This window comes from Anolis carolinensis, chromosome 1 (assembly GCF_035594765.1).
Source record: "Anolis carolinensis isolate JA03-04 chromosome 1, rAnoCar3.1.pri, whole genome shotgun sequence".
Taxonomy (NCBI): domain Eukaryota; kingdom Metazoa; phylum Chordata; class Lepidosauria; order Squamata; family Dactyloidae; genus Anolis; species Anolis carolinensis.
Window position 1 is genome coordinate 70,849,008 of NC_085841.1, and position 18,350 is coordinate 70,867,357.

Sequence of the window (18,350 nt, forward strand, 5' to 3'; positions counted from 1 at the left end):
TATACACACATAGGGCAAACATTCAATGCCCATAAACACATCAAACAGAGACCGAGACAGACAGACGAAGAGGCAATTTAACCTTCTCCTGAGGGGATGTTCGATTGTGGCCACAGGGGGGAGCAGCTGCTTCATCATCCATTCTGACGGCACTTCCTCATTCCAGGTCGTAAATTAGTTAAACTTTACAATCATGAGTGTGGAAATAAGCAAGACCCATTTAGCTGGGCCGGAGTCTAAGGCACTCACAGCAGTACTGTGGATTAGGATGTCAAGGCCTACTAATGGAGTTAAATTATATCAGTTTTTTCTTACTTTTTATTAGCAAAACCATTTCTTTTTTGGAACAGGTAAAGTGAAAAGATGATGCTCTGGCTATTTATTGTTGATGCTGTGGGAACAGGCCTCAATCATGCTGCACAACTCACACAGGAGTTGCTTACAAATATTGCCTCCTATAGAACTTTGTTTCGTTTCATTTGTTCTCGCCTTTTTATTTGAATATTATTTTTTAATTGCCAGAGCTCTCGGTTATCTGATAAACTGTTGCCCAGGTTTAACAATACTCTTAACACTTATATTGCTAGCTCATTATATATTTTTTCAACTGCAAAAGTTCACATTTAACATCGGTACATAAGTAATGCAAACAAATGAATCAAATTACAAAAACAGATTCAGTGGAGGGAAAGACATAAGATTTTTTGAAAAAAATATCTTATATGGTTAGATGCTTATATCAGAATGAGTAAGTCAAATTACGTATCTGACAGAATACTACTTTAAAGCAAATTGATTTAAGTACATTTCAGAGGGAAATACCTATCTACTACATCACAGATTTCAGAGCAACTCACTCACCTTCTCTTTCTTCAGTGGGACTTGAGTGGCGGCTTAATGACCTAAACTGTAATTCAGCAGCAATTGAAGCTAGTCGATCATTTTCAGGAACACTGGAACCTCTGTTTAGAGAGGACACACACAACTGCTCCATCATTTAGTACTTTGATCCTTCCCCTTACTAGTAATGAAAGCTTAAATAAGATATATAATGTCATGACAAATGAGGAAAGTAATCTGAATATTTATAATCCAAATTCTTCCAGTCTTGGATATATTAAAAAAAAACCTTCAAATATCTTAGCTCAGCCCTTCATTTTTTAAAGAATATACTACTATTTAGATTGAATACAAAGGAACAGTATGTTGAATTGACCTGGTATAAATTCATCAGTAATCTTGCAGGGAGGTGATGGACCAAATGCTTTGGATTAACCACCCCTCAGCTTTTTAAAATAACGCTACATCTCACATCAGAGTCAGACACATGAACTACAATGGGAAGGAAGGTGAGATAACACACATTTTTGTCAATAGTGTGGAAAGTAATGGAATGAAAGAGAAAGAAAAATCTTTATGATGTCATACTGTTACAGCTACTTTTTTAAAATCTGGAGAAACAGTTGGAAGAGAGCTTCAGCAATTCTACTGATACAATAGCTTTGCTTTTGAGCTGCTTTCTAGTTATCTGAAGTAAGAAGAACTTAAAATCATAGAAACAGAGTTGGAAGAGACCACAAGAATCATCCAGTCCAACCTCCTGCCATGCGGGAGCACACAATCAAAGCATCCCTGACAGATAACCATCCAGCCTCTACTTAAAAACCTCAAGAGAAGGAGACTCCACTGGACTTCAAGGCAGCAGATTCCACTGCCTAAAGCTGTTACCATCAAACTTGAAAGAAGAAACCTATCATGAAAACAACAGTGCACTACACAGCACTAAAAACCCTTATCTCACATTAGATTTCTCACTTGCTAAATTTTCTTTTAAAATGTTTACACAATACTGCTTATATTTTACAAATTAATATTCAACTAGTGCATTCTTTTCAATACAAACTCAATCACAACTAACAACTATAAAGCTGCATAAGAACTAAGAAGAAAGAAATGCATGCATTAATGATGCTAAAATGAAACAATTAAAAACATGCATAGACAAAATGTATTTTTTTTAAAAATACCATTAGTTGAAAATATAATACATGCATTCCACTTCACTGATTGGAACAGTAATGAGAAAGTTACATGGAAAACACAAGGGAACCAAAAGGAACTACTGGGATCTAAGTACAAGCAATTCTGGATGGGTGACATAAACAGGAATGGTTCCACTACATTGTGAGGTGGAGCTACCTGATATCATTTGCACAGCTGACAGGTTTTGGCTGAGCAGAGTCACCTCCAAAGGGAGCGGGGCGACTAAGAGCAGGGCTGCAATGGTTCCGTACATCGCATGGGACATTCCTTGTGCTGTAGTGAGAAGAAAAGCTTGAGAAAAGGGGGGCTGGGTCCATTCTGAAATGGAGTTTTAAAACAGGGAGACTCAAAACCAACAATCTAAAAAAGTGTCATTTTTTAAAAAAGAAAAAGAAGTATTTTGAGCTCTAAAAATATTTATTAGTAGTCCAGGATTTTAGACTACTCTCTAAAACCATGCTCACAACTGAGAACTTAGTATACAACATGCATAAATGCATAAATGTGAACTATTGGAAATGGGGAAAATAAGTAAGAACATACAGTATGAGTGCCTCACAAGGGAACTGGAAGGGGTAGGAAAAAGTCTTTATGTGTGAAGCAACACTGTCTAAAGACCTTAGTAGGGTATATCTCTCATTTCTAAGAAAGAGATACCATGGGCCCTTGGAATCTGCCGGTGTTTTGTTCCAAGACCCGCATGGAAACCCAAATCCGTGGATGTTCAAGTTCCATTCTATCCAATGGCATAGAAAAAGGGTGTCCCAGATATAAAAGGGGAAATTGATATTTATTTTTACTATTTTAAAACTGTGGATGGTTGAATTGGTTGAATCTGTGGATACACAATCTATGTATTCAGCTAACTTCCAGTTTTCACCTGGGATGGCAAGAAGGCATCCCTTAAGACGAGAAATGCTAGGAGCTGGAGCTTTAGAACATCTAGACAATCACATTTTATCCATCTTAATACAAAGCAGCATTGTAACAGACAACTATATGCATATATACTCTTATCAAAGAACAGGAGAGTAGTGCATCAAAAGAATGCCAAATCTCCTAGTATGTCAACAATTAAGAAAGCTGATTTTTTAAACTAACAGGCTTATATTAATGCCAGGATATGACTAGATTATTTAGCACACTATATCGTTCTCATTCATACATTTTAAGAAGAGTATGCCTGTTTGAAGGAAAGTCTGCAGCCTTTGAAGGAGAAGGAAAACAGGAAGCACCATTACAGAGGCAATGTATCCTCTCCCCCCAAAATATCCCAGAAAATCAGGGCAACACTGAAGTAGTCATGGAAAGGGGGGGGGGGGGCTATCTGCATTACTTTTGTTCCTTTTTGTAATTTAAAAAGGTAACAAAAGAGCCTAAGCACCAGATTGGTATTGGCAGACTGGAGAGTCACAAATCATGAGCAAAAGCATTAAAAATATAGTATAGGAAAAAAAGGAAAGTAAAATAAACATTTATGAAATGGTTCAAGAACAGAAAGAGGGAAAATGATGTTGCTCATCATTACATATTGTCACAAGCATCATCCAATTACAGACAGTCACATGTCATTCAGCACTCAAGACAACAAGATGTTACTAGGGTGCACAGGCATAACACTGTAGGATTGAATGCTGACAAATTGATCTCCATTAGTGAAAGACAGACAGATTCTGATAGTAGTTGCTGGAAATGCTTCAGAAATATTGGTTGCCTCTCCAAACCAGGGGAGCGCAACCTTCCACTGAATCATCCTCTCACCAGATACATCATGTTTGTCCTGCTGCTGAAAAAGGAACATCTAACTTTTTCATGATTGTGGGGATGGGTACATGTACTCATATGTAAATATTAATATACCGTATTTTCTGGCATGTAAGACAACTTTTTAACCCAGGAAAATCATCTTAAAAGTCAGGGGCCAGGTATAAAACAAGAAGAGCAGCAAGCAGTGAGTTCCGAGGTTGGGCAGGAAGAGGGTGGAAGGATAGAAACAGTAGGAGGATGGGAACATGACCTGAAATCACAGTAAGCCTGTGATTCCAGCCATGAAAGCCTTCCAGTGACAAGTGCCCACCACCTATCTCCATGGCAACCCCTCCCCCAACTAGGCCTCAAGACGCTCACTGGCCTTTCCTTGCCTGTGATCCAGTCCTGAGGCGAGGAGGCAGCAGAGGAGGTGGGGGTCTCGGGGCAGGAGGTGGCAGTGGCGCAGCAGAGGAGGAGCTGACTCCTGCCTCCAGCTTGTCTGGGTGCGGGCCGATGGCGCCGGAAGAGGCAGGGCCCGGCTACGCCATGGCCACTGGCAGCGATGGCAATGGCGCCAGAAGAACCAGCAAGGTGATGGCGCCAGAAGAACCAGCGACTGTGTTGGTGTCTCCCCCAATTAAGGGGTAGTCTTATACAACAAGTATATACTAAACTTTATATTTTTACTTGAAAAATTGGGGGTCGTCTTATACGCCCAATCATCCTATACGCCAGAAAATACGGTATGTATATATAGATAGATATCTGGTGCTAGGCCCAAGTTCTTGTGCATCCATTTAGACCAAGAAGGCTGTGCCATCTGTTCCAGGCCATAGGGGAAAACATTATGCAAAAGTTCTTAATACCTGAATGCTTCAGGAGTTGGGATGATGAGGTGAGGATTTGGGGGATCACTATGACATCGAGGTACTTTAACAGGACGGGGACTATTCCGATGAAGAGCTACAAACAAAAGAAACAGATGGCGATCTTTCAGGTGGCTTAAGAGAACACCCAATGCATGCATGTCATATTAACATGGGCACACTGTTACTGAGATCAAGTTTATGTAATCTAAATGGAATGGAAGTAGCAAAATTGAAATGATCACAATTATTTATATCTTCATTAAATCAAAGGCGGATTGCTGAATCATGTTTTATACGGGTTTACCTTTGATGAATGCCCAGAACTGGAAAAATGCAGCTTGTTGGAAGAATACTTACAACATGTTACTATATTCTACCAGCTTTACTGATTTTCAGTTTGTTTTGTACACGAAACCAAATGTAATGGTCAGTACTTTCTAAAGTTTAAATGCATTTCTAAATACCTTAGTTTTAGGATACCATACCCTACTAAATGGATCTGCATTTCTTTGGACTCATCTATAGAGGCCCTGTTGTATATCCTATTCTTTTCAAAGGCCTAGATGTCACAAATATGCAAATGGCCTTTTTTACTTGCTGCACAAGGCTTGGGAATTGCATACTAAGGAAATCTGCCAAAACCTGAAAATCTTGCAATTCCAGCAAACTTTGGACCTGTTGGATTCTTAAGTCTTTTCTTTGTTATGGCATCTATGTCTTTGCCTTGGAAACAGATGAATTGGCAAAGATAATTTATTTTTGTGTATGCGTTGTATTTTAGGGGGCATGGTTACACATTTTTGAATGGTTACGATCATATTATCATATTGTAACCATTATGATTGCCTAATAACGAGACAGATGGCAGAATTTAACTGGTTAAAGGAGACAGTTTAATGTTAAACTATAATGGATTACTTGTAGTTAAAATGTTTATAGAGTTCTATAATCTATAGCTCTAATGTTCCAGAAGAAGATATTTTAGCTGCTGTCTTACCAAGGTACAAACCTGTTACAGGACTATGAGGCTTTCCAATGACATGCCCAATACATTCATTCATCAGTGCCTGTAAGCTCTAGAAAAGAAGGAACAAGTACCATTGGGATAATTAAACAATCATATTATTTCTCATCTTACCTACTATATTTTTTCAAACTGTATAGTTAGGAACAAATAATTAATCACGGAAGATGAACGTGGCGAACCATCAAAGCTCAAGCTTCCTTCCCCGGCATCATTGAGCCCATCTTAAATGCAGCCTATAATGCTTTTAAACATGAAATGTAAGAATGACTAACATACCAAGAAGTCATCTTCTGGCAGAGCAGAAATAAAGGCTGGCTCAATGGCTTGAAGAAAATCAAAACCCTGTGTTGCCCACCTGTTGAGCAGACAAGCATTATTCTTTCATCAAAAGTTATTTTTAATACTTATATAAGTCATTCTGTTTACTGAGAGAAGCAATCTGTGTTGCTATGTTACACAAACACTTGGCTTTCTAAACACATAAGAGTAAACCAAAACCTACTCACAATTCTGTCCTCTGAAACCGTATTTTTATGAATATTCACAAGATCATGCTAGAACACTCCTAATTAAACGGGCTTCTTAAAATCAGAGAATGAAAACAGTCACTTTCCCCCAGTCTAACCACAACATAAGGTTGTGTTCTTTTGAGACTGAACAATAGAACTGAAACTACAAATAAAAATGGTTAGAGAGTTAGAGTGCTGGATTTTGACAAGGAAAATTTGGGCTCAACTTAGCTAATTGGGTGGATTTACTGAAATCAATAGTGTCCCATTAATTGTTTACCAAGGAGATTTATTACTTTAAATGCACAGGTAAAAAAAGTGCACAATATGGCAAGATGTCTATACATAGAAGTCGCTTTCCATAAGTCAAAACACAAATGGTGATGTAACAAAAGACTCTATTTTAGATTAAGTTCTGTTTAATCAGAGCATAACTGAGGTGGACATTTACCCAAGATCAGATGAACCCAAATATTTAGGGTAAATGCTGCAAGTTATTGTAGGCAAATATTAATTAGTTTTTAAAAATTTGCATATATCATACTCATGCACCATTCTGTTTCTCATAATAAATATTCCTTCAAGTAGTTATACAGTCAAGTAATATGGGGATTTCACTCTATTTGAGAAAGCAGAATCCATAGCTCTACACAATTTTCCTTCTTCTGTCAATAACTTGTTTCCTACCAACATTTATTATGTCCATGATTAAAGATTTTGCCAAAGTCTGTCACATCACAAACCACAACAGTCATCTCTTCAAATTTAAGAACAGGAAATTTTAGAAAGAGAATGTCCTCCTGAGTAAGGACAGTCAAACCTTTAGCCTTAACTAATGTAATCCCTGACTATTATGTGATTAGTCAATGACCAACAAATTATAAGAAACTGGCAGCAATTTATCATTCAGGCAATAAACAGAGGATAATATTCTATGCTGTGCCATTACTAAGCATAGCTGCCTTCCCCCATACTAACTGTGTGACAATTCAATCCTTCCTTTTCACGTCAATCCTGAATGGAAATCTAAACAATCTGGACTTTTAGTAATCTCAGGTAATAATAGTAATATAATAATAATAAAACTTTATTTATACCCCGCCACCATCTCCCCAACGGGGACTCGGGGCGGCTTACATGGGGCCATGCCCAGACACCATACAATATAACAAAATAAAACAACATATCATAACACAATATAACAGTGCAAAAATAATCATATACATTACAGCACAAATCAGAGAAAACAGTAAAAAACAGGGCGGGCCACATGAACACTTAATTAAAAACTCGGGAGAGAGAGGCATACGAATAAAGGGAACAGGGATATAAAATGGTGGAGCAGTCTAAAGGATAGAATCCAAGGGGAATAACCAAAGAGGTATATAACATTTACTCCCCAAAGGCACATCGGAAAAGCCATGTTTTTAGATCTTTCTTAAAGGCTAACAAGGTGGGGGCTTGCCTGATCTCAGTGGGCAGTGAATTCCACAGTCGGGGGGCCACAGCAGAAAAGGCCCTCTCCCTCGTTCCCACAAGACGGGCCTGGGATAAAGGCAGTGGCGAAAGAAGGGCCTCCCTGGATGAACGAAGGGATCGGGCAGGTTTATGATAGGAGATACGGTCACTAAGGTAGGTGGGTCCCAAACCGTTTAGGGCTTTATAGATGATGGTCTGCACCTTGAATTGGGACCGGAAAGTGAACGGCAGCCAGTGGAGCTCTTTGAACAGGGGAGTAGATCGTTCCCTGTAGCTCGCCCCTGTTATTAATCTGGCCGCCGAACGCTGAACCAATTGTAGTTTCCGGGCCGTCTTCAAGGGAAGCCCCACGTAGAGCGCATTACAGTAGTCCAGTCTAGAGGTAACTAAGGCATGCACCACCGTGGTCAAGTCAGACTTCACGAGGTATGGTCGCAGTTGGCGCACAAGTTTGAGTTGTGCGAAGGCCCTCCCGGCCACCGCCGACACCTGAGCCTCAAGCGTCAACGCTGAGTCCAGGAGGACCCCCAAACTGCGGACCTGTGATTTCAGGGGGAGTGCAACCCCGTCCAGCACAGGTTGCCACCCAATACCCCGATCCGACGAGCGACTGACCAGGAGGGCCTCTGTCTTATCAGGATTGATCCTCAGCTTGTTCCTCCTCATCCAGTCCGCCACAGCGGCCAGGCACTGGTTCAGAATCCGAGGGGCTTCCTTGGAGTTAGATGGAAATGAGTAGTGGATTTGCGTGTCATCTGCGTAGAGATGGCAACACCCTCCAAAACTCGAGTATATACCCGAATATAAGCCAAGGCACCTACTTTTACCACAAAAAACTGGGAAAACTCATTGACTCAAGTATAAAATAAGGGTGGGAAATGCAGCAGCTACTGGTAAATTTCAAAAATAAAAATAGATACCAATAAAATTACATTAATTAAGGCATCAGTAGATTAAATGTTTTGAATATTTATATAAAACTGTAATTTAAGATAATAGTAAGACTTAATAAGATAAGACTGTCCAACTCAGATTACCTATATACTCGAGTATAAACCGACCTGAATATAAGCTGGCCAAGACCCTTACTCGAATATAACCCGAAAGGGGTTTTTTCAGCCCTAAAAAAGGGCTGAAAAACTCAGCGTATACTCGAGTATATATGGTATCTTAGTTCTGCACAATTTGTTACATTGGCATTAATAATACTCTCCCAAAGTGATATAGATGTTAACTGTGCTCTGTTAAAAGACATCACCAACAAAAAGAAACAAAATTAGGTCTGTTTAATCATTACCTGGGTCTGGTGCCTCGACCACTCTCACATTTTGTAAGGACATAATTCATCCACTTCCTTGCAAAACTGATATACTGGTCTCCAATTTTCTGTCTGAAATCTCCGGACATCAGACGAATGACTTCTTTATGATACTAAAATATATTAAGATTATTCTTCAAGTTCTGAAATTGATATTGCTATTTGCAACTGATAGAAAAATTACACCATGTTATCCTTAACAATGATATTTTGATTTTAAAATTCTCAAACAATCTGAGATCAGTAAGAAGCACAATATAGTTATCATGAAACACAGTAACAGAATAATGAAATGTATCTATGGAACAACTTGTAAATCAAGACAATTAACATCTGCAGCAAAATAAAATTAGGTCAGTTAAAAAAAATCATGACACTCAACAAACCAAGTGTTCTAATCAAGACAAATGTATTTTAAGCATTTCTTTTGATTTTTATAAAGTTATAGCAGTTGTGTTGAATCTACCATGCCAGACTATACTTCAACTTTCCAGGAGATGCCTGAAGTGAAAAGCAATGAGCATATCACACACAACTAATAAAAATATGACAATCTTGCTTAAAGACAAGTTTCTCTCCCCTTTCTTCAAATGATACAGGAGAATGCTTCAGAAACTTTCCATTATCAAAAATAATGGGAAAAATACTCTTGAACCCACCTCAAAACCAAAATTGTAACACTGAATCATGGCTTCCCGATAATATTGCTGCAAAGTAACTGATTCTGACTCATCAATCTCTGCATCAAACTCAGATGTGAACATGCGCTCCACTCTGTCAAGTGCACTGCTTATCTTATTGCACAGCTGCAAAGCATCACTCTGGAAAGTAGAGAAAAATCTCAGCCTCAATGTTACTTGTACAAAGAACGATTCCAGAAGAACATTATGTTAAGCTAAAATAACTACTTCTTGACAAATGCACAAATTACCATGTCTTGCAATAATTTACACCGCAATCCCAGATAAAATACTTGTTTATCTGGGAGCATGTCTCACTTTATTCAGTAGTACTTACTTCTGAGTAGACACATACAAGATTATATCATTAAAAATTAAAATAGATCGTGGCACGGTTTTTTTATGGAAAAGCCTATTTCATCAGAAGCACCATAGAGCATGTCCCAGCAGACATGCCACTCATCTACAAATTGTAAATATAAAATTGTAACTCGTGTAAGAATTTTTTAATATGTTGTCGAAGGCTTTCATGGGCGGAATCACAGGGTTGTTGTGTGTTTTTCGGGCTGTATATATGTACCTCACAACCTCTGAGGATGCCTGCCATAGATTTGGGCAAAACGTCAGGAGAGAATACTTCTGGAACATGGCCATACAACCCGGAAAACACACAACAACCCAATAATTTTTTAGTTCTTCAATCAATCATTCTGTAACTATTTGTTGAAACACTGGACAAGAAATGATGAGACTCATAACTGCAGCAATTATTGTAATCTTCCAACCTTACAGTCCTTTTCGAGAATGGCACTGTCACCACTGTGCCTTACTGTCATATTAGAGCAATTTGATACAGGGCTTCATATGTCAAATCAACAGGAGATTATAGCTGATCTATCAATGTTTAGACAAGTGATGTCTTAAGCTATACAAATAACCCAGGCAGCATTTTGTAAATACATTCAATTTATTTACATGAAACTGCCATTGCAAATCATCTTTCTTCTAATTGGTTTGTGGTGGTAATTTTATAAAATGTGCTTAAAATGATCAACAATAAAAAAGAATCAGGATGATACCAACCTTCAATTGCTGTAGAGCTTTAGCAATGACTGGCTGGCTGGATGTTTGCTCCTGATGCAAAGAGATCAGCCCTTCAAAAACCTGTTGGAAAGCCTTTCTCTGGTTCACAAGATGAACAGGTTGCATGACGACAAGGAGTAGGTTATCAACCTAGGAACACAAGGTTAACTTGTTATTGAAAACTGGATCTGAATGAATTAAGTAACACCTTATTTTGAAGGTTAAAATACAGTTGGCCCTCTACATTGGTTGGTTTAAAATTTTAAACTCATATTAAACAGTTTAACAATGTGGGTTTAATGTTTTTAGATTTGATTTTTGCGGATTTGATTAATGTGTTTTCTTTCTTGGATAAGTGAGACTTTACTGTACTTCCATAACATAAAATAATTTTATGGGAAATGTTTATAGTTATACTTTCAGATTTTCTAAGGATGTTTCTTTAAAATCCAGAAAGCTCAAGTAAGTAACAATTCCACATCCTGTTTTCTATATACTATTTACCATGCTACACTGCCAGTTATGGAATAAAAATCCCAGTATCAACCAGTTCCAAAGACCCTTTTTATTTTCCCATATATTAACAAATTCATTAACCTATAAACAGCATGACAGTGCCACATCTGTCCTCAGCAGCAGAGAAGATGACACAGGCACAGCTCTATCTCATGCCTTAGACCAGTGGTTCTCAACATTTGGTCCTCCAGTTGTTCTGGACGTCAACTCCCAGAAATCCCAGCCAGCTTATCAGCTGTTAGGAATTGTGGGAGTTGAAGTCCCAAACACCTGGAGGACCAAAGGTTGGGAACCACTGCCTTAGACCCATCCACAGATGAGAAGCCCTCCCTCCATCCTAACTGTATCACTGTGACCTTTAGAGAGCAAAAAGAACAGGCAGTATGCTTCACTTAATTCCATTTTCCTTATGTTTTCTGTTATTTTGATTGGAAGCCTGAGGGCAAGAGAGCCGTTTAATTAATGATTTTTAAGCAACCCTGGAATGTTTTTTGACTGACAGGTGGGGAATAGACACTCTAAATAAATTAATAAATCAATAATGCTACAGTTACAATTATGTACAGTAGAGTCTCACTTATCCAACACTCGCTTATCCAACGTTCTGGATTATCCAACGCATTTTTGTAGTCAATGTTTTCAATATATCGTGATATTTTGGTGCTAAATTCATAAATACAGTAATTACTACATAGCATTACTGCATATTGAACTAATTTTTCTGCCAAATTTGTTGTCTAACATGATGTTTTGGTGCTTCATTTGTAAAATCATAACCTAATTTGATGTTTAATAGGCTTTTCCTTAATGCCTCCTTATTATCCAACATATTCGCTTATCCGACATTCTGCCGGCCCGTTTATGTTGGATAAGTGAGACTCTACTGTAGTTCTAAATTTTGTTCCTTTATGAAATGAAAAACCATGCACACTTGTAACTACTGCATAAAGAAGCAACCATATTGGTGATATTCTCCTCCCTCTTGCTCAAGCATACAATGAAAAAAAGTTGGGAGAATTTGGCATTTGAAAATGAGGGCAAAGTACATTACATAAATGGTAAAAAAAAAAAAGCATTGAAGGCTCTGGTTCATAGCCTTTTATGTGATTTAAGAAGACACTGACAATTTAATATTCCCTTATTTCACATGTTATGGAAAAATACATTCTTTTTTGCAAAAATAATCTTACTCAACTAAAGTCCCTTTATGGGTGGCTGAAAACAGAAAGTCAAATTCTCAAATATCCAGGATCCTATGCAAATTAAGTAATATTTCCAGTAAAATTTATCTGTGAAATATGAATCAATCAATCAATCAATCAAAACTTTATTTGTATCCCGCTCCCTCTCCGAGAAATAATAAACAAAGCAAATGGGTAATATAAACAATCAATCATAAAATGTATCATCATACAGTCAATAAAACACAATTACACAAGCCACATTAAAACAATAAAACAAGGTTAAAAGCCATGTCCAAAGTTAAAAGCCAAATTCACAATTAAAAGCCATATCTGATAAAACAGCCCTTATTTAACAAGCCAGTTTTTCAGATGTTAGGTTCTTCATATGCCTGGGAGCATAGGTGAGCATTGGAAGAGAGTTCCAGAGGCAGGGGGCAATTGCAAAGTTTGAGACGGGGGGGGGGGGGGGTGATTTGAGAGGAGGGCCTCCTCTGATGACCACAGCATCCAGGCAGGTTCAAATAAGAGAGGTGGTTTGTCAGGTAGTCTGGACCCAAACCGTTTACAGCCTGTCTTAACTTTTGGAATCCATGAGCAGTTACAATTTAGAATAACATCAAATACTATTACAGAAAATATTTACCTGCACACTTCTCAGTGTGTCAATAGTTTCCACCTGAGGAACTATTTTAATAGGCTGTCCTTCCCAAATGCTCCAGCTGTCAATAACTTCATGATCTTTTTCACTGTATTTTGTCATAAGTAAAAATGGTTCACTTGCAACTTCATCAGAGTCTTTTGAACAGTCTTTTCCTGCAGCTGTATTAAGCAACTGCAAGATAATAGGTTTTTCCCCCACAAGGTTATCTGGCACAAAGATCTGTAAGTTTTCAAGTCCAGGGATTTGTACCTGAAGAACAAACCAATATAGTCCCAGTTATTAAAGCTAGAGGCATATCAAACTTTCAGACAGGGAAGGATATTTTCAAGGGATGACATGTAACATCAGGAAAAATACTATTCTGACTCCAGTTTTCCTCCTTATGTAATGATTCCAACCAATGAAGGAACAAATAATGTGTAGGATTACACAGCAAAGAGGTGTGGGGCAACGAAAAATACTACGCTCACTTACATGAATGAAAGGGAAGGCATTCTCACATTGCATCTTACCATCCCTGCTTAGGAAGACAGGGGCATCTCCGAAGTGTTTCTCCATTAAAGGACCTACCTATCTATTGCCTTGAGAAGCAATAAAAAAGCAGCAATACAGCACCTTGGCAGTGTAGGAATGCATTCTCTTCCCCTTTCTCTTATCACAATGTACAAACACCATTGCGTATTTGGCTTGAAATCTTCTCTTTGCTATGTGCAAGACATGTTTCATAGAATAGTCATTCCATCATGTGAGCATCCATCTGCAATCAGTAGTGATATGGCTAAAAGACAGGCCTAGCATTTCCATTAAATAGATCCTGTACTTAATATTCAAACATGCATAAACCCATACTGCACACAACTTCCCATTTAGCACGTTTTGGCTAAAATGCTATGCACCTGTAGTATGGAGTAGGCCTCAGTGAATATTACCTCAGAAACATTATAATAGTTATTATTATATTATATATAATTAAACATAATACCTCAGAAACATTATATTAAAAACCATTAAAGTCTCTAGAATGATTTTACCTTCATATACTGTTGTGCTTTCAGGGCACTGAGGAACTCTCTCACAGAAGCAGACAATGTGAACTCTGCTGCTATTTCAAGATCCTAGAAATAAGAAAAGTACACTTGTTATCAACTTGAATTGTTGAGTGTATCAATGCCACTGAAAGTGAATGTCACTCAAAAATGCTCCACCACCCTATGATTTTTACCTTTCTTAACCTCTTGGCAAAACCAAGAGCTTTGGATGCTCTTTCTCTAGCTTCATGAAACAGCTCTTTTAGTGCTCGGCTGGTCTCTATAACAGACCTCCTATAAAAATAGAACAGAATTCAAGTCATTCCAAAATATCTTCATCTGTGTAGTCAAAGAAGACATTCTTTTTAAAACAAAATAAGGAACATTCTTACAAACAACTAGCTAAAAACGAGTTGAGGAGTCCTAAAATGACATATTTCACTTTTAGAGGTTGAATACAAAATACATTTGTTTTTTTAAAAAAAAATGCACAAAAAATCTTCAAATGTCCTTAGCCATTAAAGTAAGAATACACAAACTGGAAGTTTTGGCTGTACATTTTAAACAAAATAGGCTAGCATGTTTAGCATGTTTTACAAAATTATAATCTGGATTTACAAGACCACAACTTTTGGGATTCACAATTTATTATGTGACTCAAAAAACCTTCTATTCTCAACCAGACAGCACCACAACTGAAAAGTTTCTGATGTTCTACAGTTTGGGGTGTTGGGAAACAGCATCTGGGGTGCTATCCCAGTCATGGGGAATATTGAGAGAAACAGTTGCAGCAGGACGCTTTTAAACTAGGCATGGGCAAACTTTGCCCCCCCCCCCCCCCCGGGTGTTTTGGACTTCAACTCCCAGAAATCCCAGACATCTTACTGGCTGTTAGCAATTGTAGGGGTTGAAGTCCAAAACACCTGGAAAGCCAAAATTTGCCCATGCCTGTTTTAAACAGAGGCTGGATGGCCATTTGTCTGAGCTGCTTTGACTGTGCTTCTCTTGCATGGAAGGGGGTTGGATTGGAATGCCCATGTGGTCTCTTCCAACTCTATGTTTCTATTATCCTAACGGGTCTCCCAGTTATCTGCTCTTAATGAGAAGGAGTGTGACGCGGCCATCATTTTGCAGCATCCTGACTTGCAGCATCTTAGAAACACTTCAATAGTAATGTTGCCTGGTTGAAAAGGCAAGTTTTGAGGGGATGGCATCATCAGACGTAACTATGAAAACAAAGCTTCTGTCAGCTGTTCAGAGGCTGAAACAGAATAAAAACAAGAGGAAAAAAGTGAAAGCCCAGGGGTACCTGATTTCATCTGAAGCAGCACTATCATCAGCACTAGCCCAAAACTCGGCACAGCTCACTTGTAAGCCAGCATCCAGAAAGATTCCTGTTGATTTTAATAGCACACCTGCAATGTCACTGAAACAAAAATTAAATTGTTACTACTGTGAACATCATAGACAACATTTATGTAAAAAAAATTCCATGGCACTCTGGATTACAGGGATGTTAATATTAAAGTATTGAATATAAATGACATGGAAAGGAGTTCAAGTAAGGAAAAGCTCTTTGATTTCTTCGCTATATCTACCTAAGGCTCTATAAGAGAACAGAAAAAAGTATTTACCTGTTTTACTCATGCTGATGCTAATATTCTATTTTTAAATATTTTTATTGCTCTATCTAAATTAGCAAAACCACAAAGGGCCCTTACAGTTCAAGACCTTGTAGCTCCATTTGTAAAAAACAAAATTCAATTTGTAATTATTATCTGAATATCAGTTTTTCCCAGTAAAAGAGGAGAGGATTTTAAAAAAAACTTTCCAGAATCTTCATATTTCTAAATATTGAAAACTCTACTTTGTATTTAATGTACTAGAATTTCACAGATACAACTACAGGCATTCCCTGGGTTCTGAACAAGACAAGTTCTGTAGGTTTGTTCTTGAGTTGAATTTGTATGTTAAGTCAGAACAGGTACATTTACAGTTCAGTAAAAATTGTTTTGCTATCTGTGCCCCTGTTCAGAAGATTTCACCTCACTTTCTGTCCCTGTGATAACTGAATTTTGAAAAACATGGAAACAAGGAATGGCGATAAAGATTCAGTGGAGACATCTTTTCCCCACGATAACTCTCATAGGAGTCAACTTCCTAGGGGTAGATTTCTCTCATTTCCTGTTGTCGCACCCCTGTTTATAATTAGAAGTCCTCCCCCTTCCTCCTTCCATTCTTCCTGCCCTAGTTCCCCATACTATTATTCCTTACCTCCCCCCCCTTTCCTACCCTCCCCTCCCACTACCATCTCCCCAAATTTTATTATTTGCACCTGTAAAATGATTCAATAAAAATTACTTAAAAATGAATAACTAGGAGTCATATGTAAGTCGATGTTCGTAACTCGGGAACTCCCTGTAGTATTGAAAAGTATTAAATCTCCTATTAATAAAATGTAATTCAAAGCTAAACAAACATGAGCATCAGAATAACTACCAGAACAGCTTTCCAGCTTGAGCTTCACCCCCTCGTATATAAGGAGTAATTTCTTTAGTGAAATTCCATTCTTCTTCCAAGAGATTTTTTAAACTATGAGATGCTTGAGGTAACTGCTGCAGCATTTGGATCCAGCTTCGCATATAATCAAAATAAACCTTGAAATGTGAGGAAAAACCATTTAGACAACAGCTTCAAAGTGTGCTCATAAACTCACAAATGTGCTACAGTAAAAACAAAACCTTTCCCCTTGTTCAGAGCTCCAGCAGACATAAAAGTCTTTTTCTGACAACTCTGAAAGCTAAAATATAACTCACTTTTTTATTTTTCTCCATGTTTTTAAAATGACATCATTAGTATTTATAGTCCCTGGAAGTAAAGGCCCTTGTTGGGTCCCTTTTTAAAAAATAGCAGTTCCTCTTAAGTTATTGAGATCATCATTACATGGACAGGTTACTCACTTGTAACTGTGTTTCTTCAAGTGGTACTCTGTGAATTCACAAATATGGGTTTACTTCACCTGCACAGATTCTAACAAAAAGCTTCTCAAGATCTGATGTTCAAGTTTTGGCAGCAATTCCACCCACTCCTCCCCAGGGCATAAAAGGTGCCATGGCCCCACGTTCTTCAGTTCCTGAGCCGCAAGTAGCAGCTAGAAGGAAGAGGTTTGCATAGTAGAGGGAAGGAATGGGTGGGTTTGTGTAAATTCAGAAGACCACTCAAAGAAACAGTTATCGGTGAGGAACCTGTCCTTCATGGTCTCTGTGAATACACACATAGGGAGACTAGCAAGCTGAGATATAGGTAGGTGGGACATATGTCAAACCAACACCAGGTAGTGTGTAAACCAAGTATAACATTTATTGGCACATAGCAATAGAAAAGTGTGCAAATACTGCAGTGCAAAAAAACACATTACCCACCAAGCCAATGGTAAGTACAGAAGTGTCAAACGGAAACAATAACCCCTTCTGGCAACAGCAGAAGTTACTCGTAGTTAGGAAGGAATACCCTTCAATACAAACAACTTTAACGAATGGTCTATCAACTTAGTGCAACAATAGGCACCTTATACAATGGGACATAAGCAAGAGAAAAAGCTTTATAGTGTTCTTAATATAGACATTACGAAAACTCTCGATAAAGCATTTGTTATAATACAGAAAATATTTGTTGGTCTATCATTGGCTTGGGTTTACATCCAAGAGGGGGCATTAACCCTTGTGGAGGGTATGGTCGGCCCCGGTGGCTGGGACAGGCAAGAAAAAAGAACCGATATGCCAAAGGCAGTGTCCGCATGTGACCTTGAGTCCAATCTGTAATGAGACACAAAAGTCAAAGAGTTGGCCCAAATTGTTGCCTTGGAGATCAAGTCCAGAGGGATACCCCAGAAGAAAGCTGCCGAGGATGTCATGCCTCTTGTTGACTGAGGCCAAACAGTGGCCAGTTGGTAACAATGTTCGATGGCAGAAGCGATCCAGTGGGAGAGCCTCTGAGAAGAGATATGAAGACCTAGCTTGTCTGGAGCATAGGCTATGAATAATTGATGAGTCTTCCCTATAGACTGAGTTCTGCCTCTGTAAAAGAGCAGTGGCCTTTTGGCATCTAGGAGATGGTGTTTTTTCTCCAGAGGAGATGTAGGGGACTGGGAAAAGGCCAAGAGCATCATCTCCTAGCTAGTGTGGAAGGCGGATACCATCTTAGG

General features: G+C 38.3%; 1 protein-coding gene across 4 annotated transcripts in view; it reads right to left on the reverse strand.

Annotated features, from left to right (window-relative positions):
* The window catches only part of map3k4 (mitogen-activated protein kinase kinase kinase 4), an 83,939-nt gene that overhangs the window by 19,459 nt on the left and 46,130 nt on the right, over positions 1–18,350 (reverse strand). Inside the window, exons 6-18 of one of the 4 annotated variants that reach the window (XM_003215784.4) lie at positions 16,646–16,803; positions 15,456–15,572; positions 14,341–14,440; positions 14,150–14,233; positions 13,101–13,367; positions 10,758–10,907; positions 9,654–9,815; positions 8,974–9,107; positions 5,965–6,043; positions 5,659–5,737; positions 4,659–4,755; positions 2,200–2,316; positions 862–962 (exon numbers count right to left, since the gene is read on the reverse strand). In XM_003215784.4, the coding sequence (XP_003215832.2) occupies positions 862–962; positions 2,200–2,316; positions 4,659–4,755; positions 5,659–5,737; positions 5,965–6,043; positions 8,974–9,107; positions 9,654–9,815; positions 10,758–10,907; positions 13,101–13,367; positions 14,150–14,233; positions 14,341–14,440; positions 15,456–15,572; positions 16,646–16,803 (1,645 nt within the window). The remainder of the gene's footprint in view (positions 1–861; positions 963–2,199; positions 2,317–4,658; positions 4,756–5,658; positions 5,738–5,964; positions 6,044–8,973; positions 9,108–9,653; positions 9,816–10,757; positions 10,908–13,100; positions 13,368–14,149; positions 14,234–14,340; positions 14,441–15,455; positions 15,573–16,645; positions 16,804–18,350) is intronic. The other 3 variants (XM_008123194.3, XM_008123204.3, XM_008123196.3) reach the window with 3 other exon arrangements.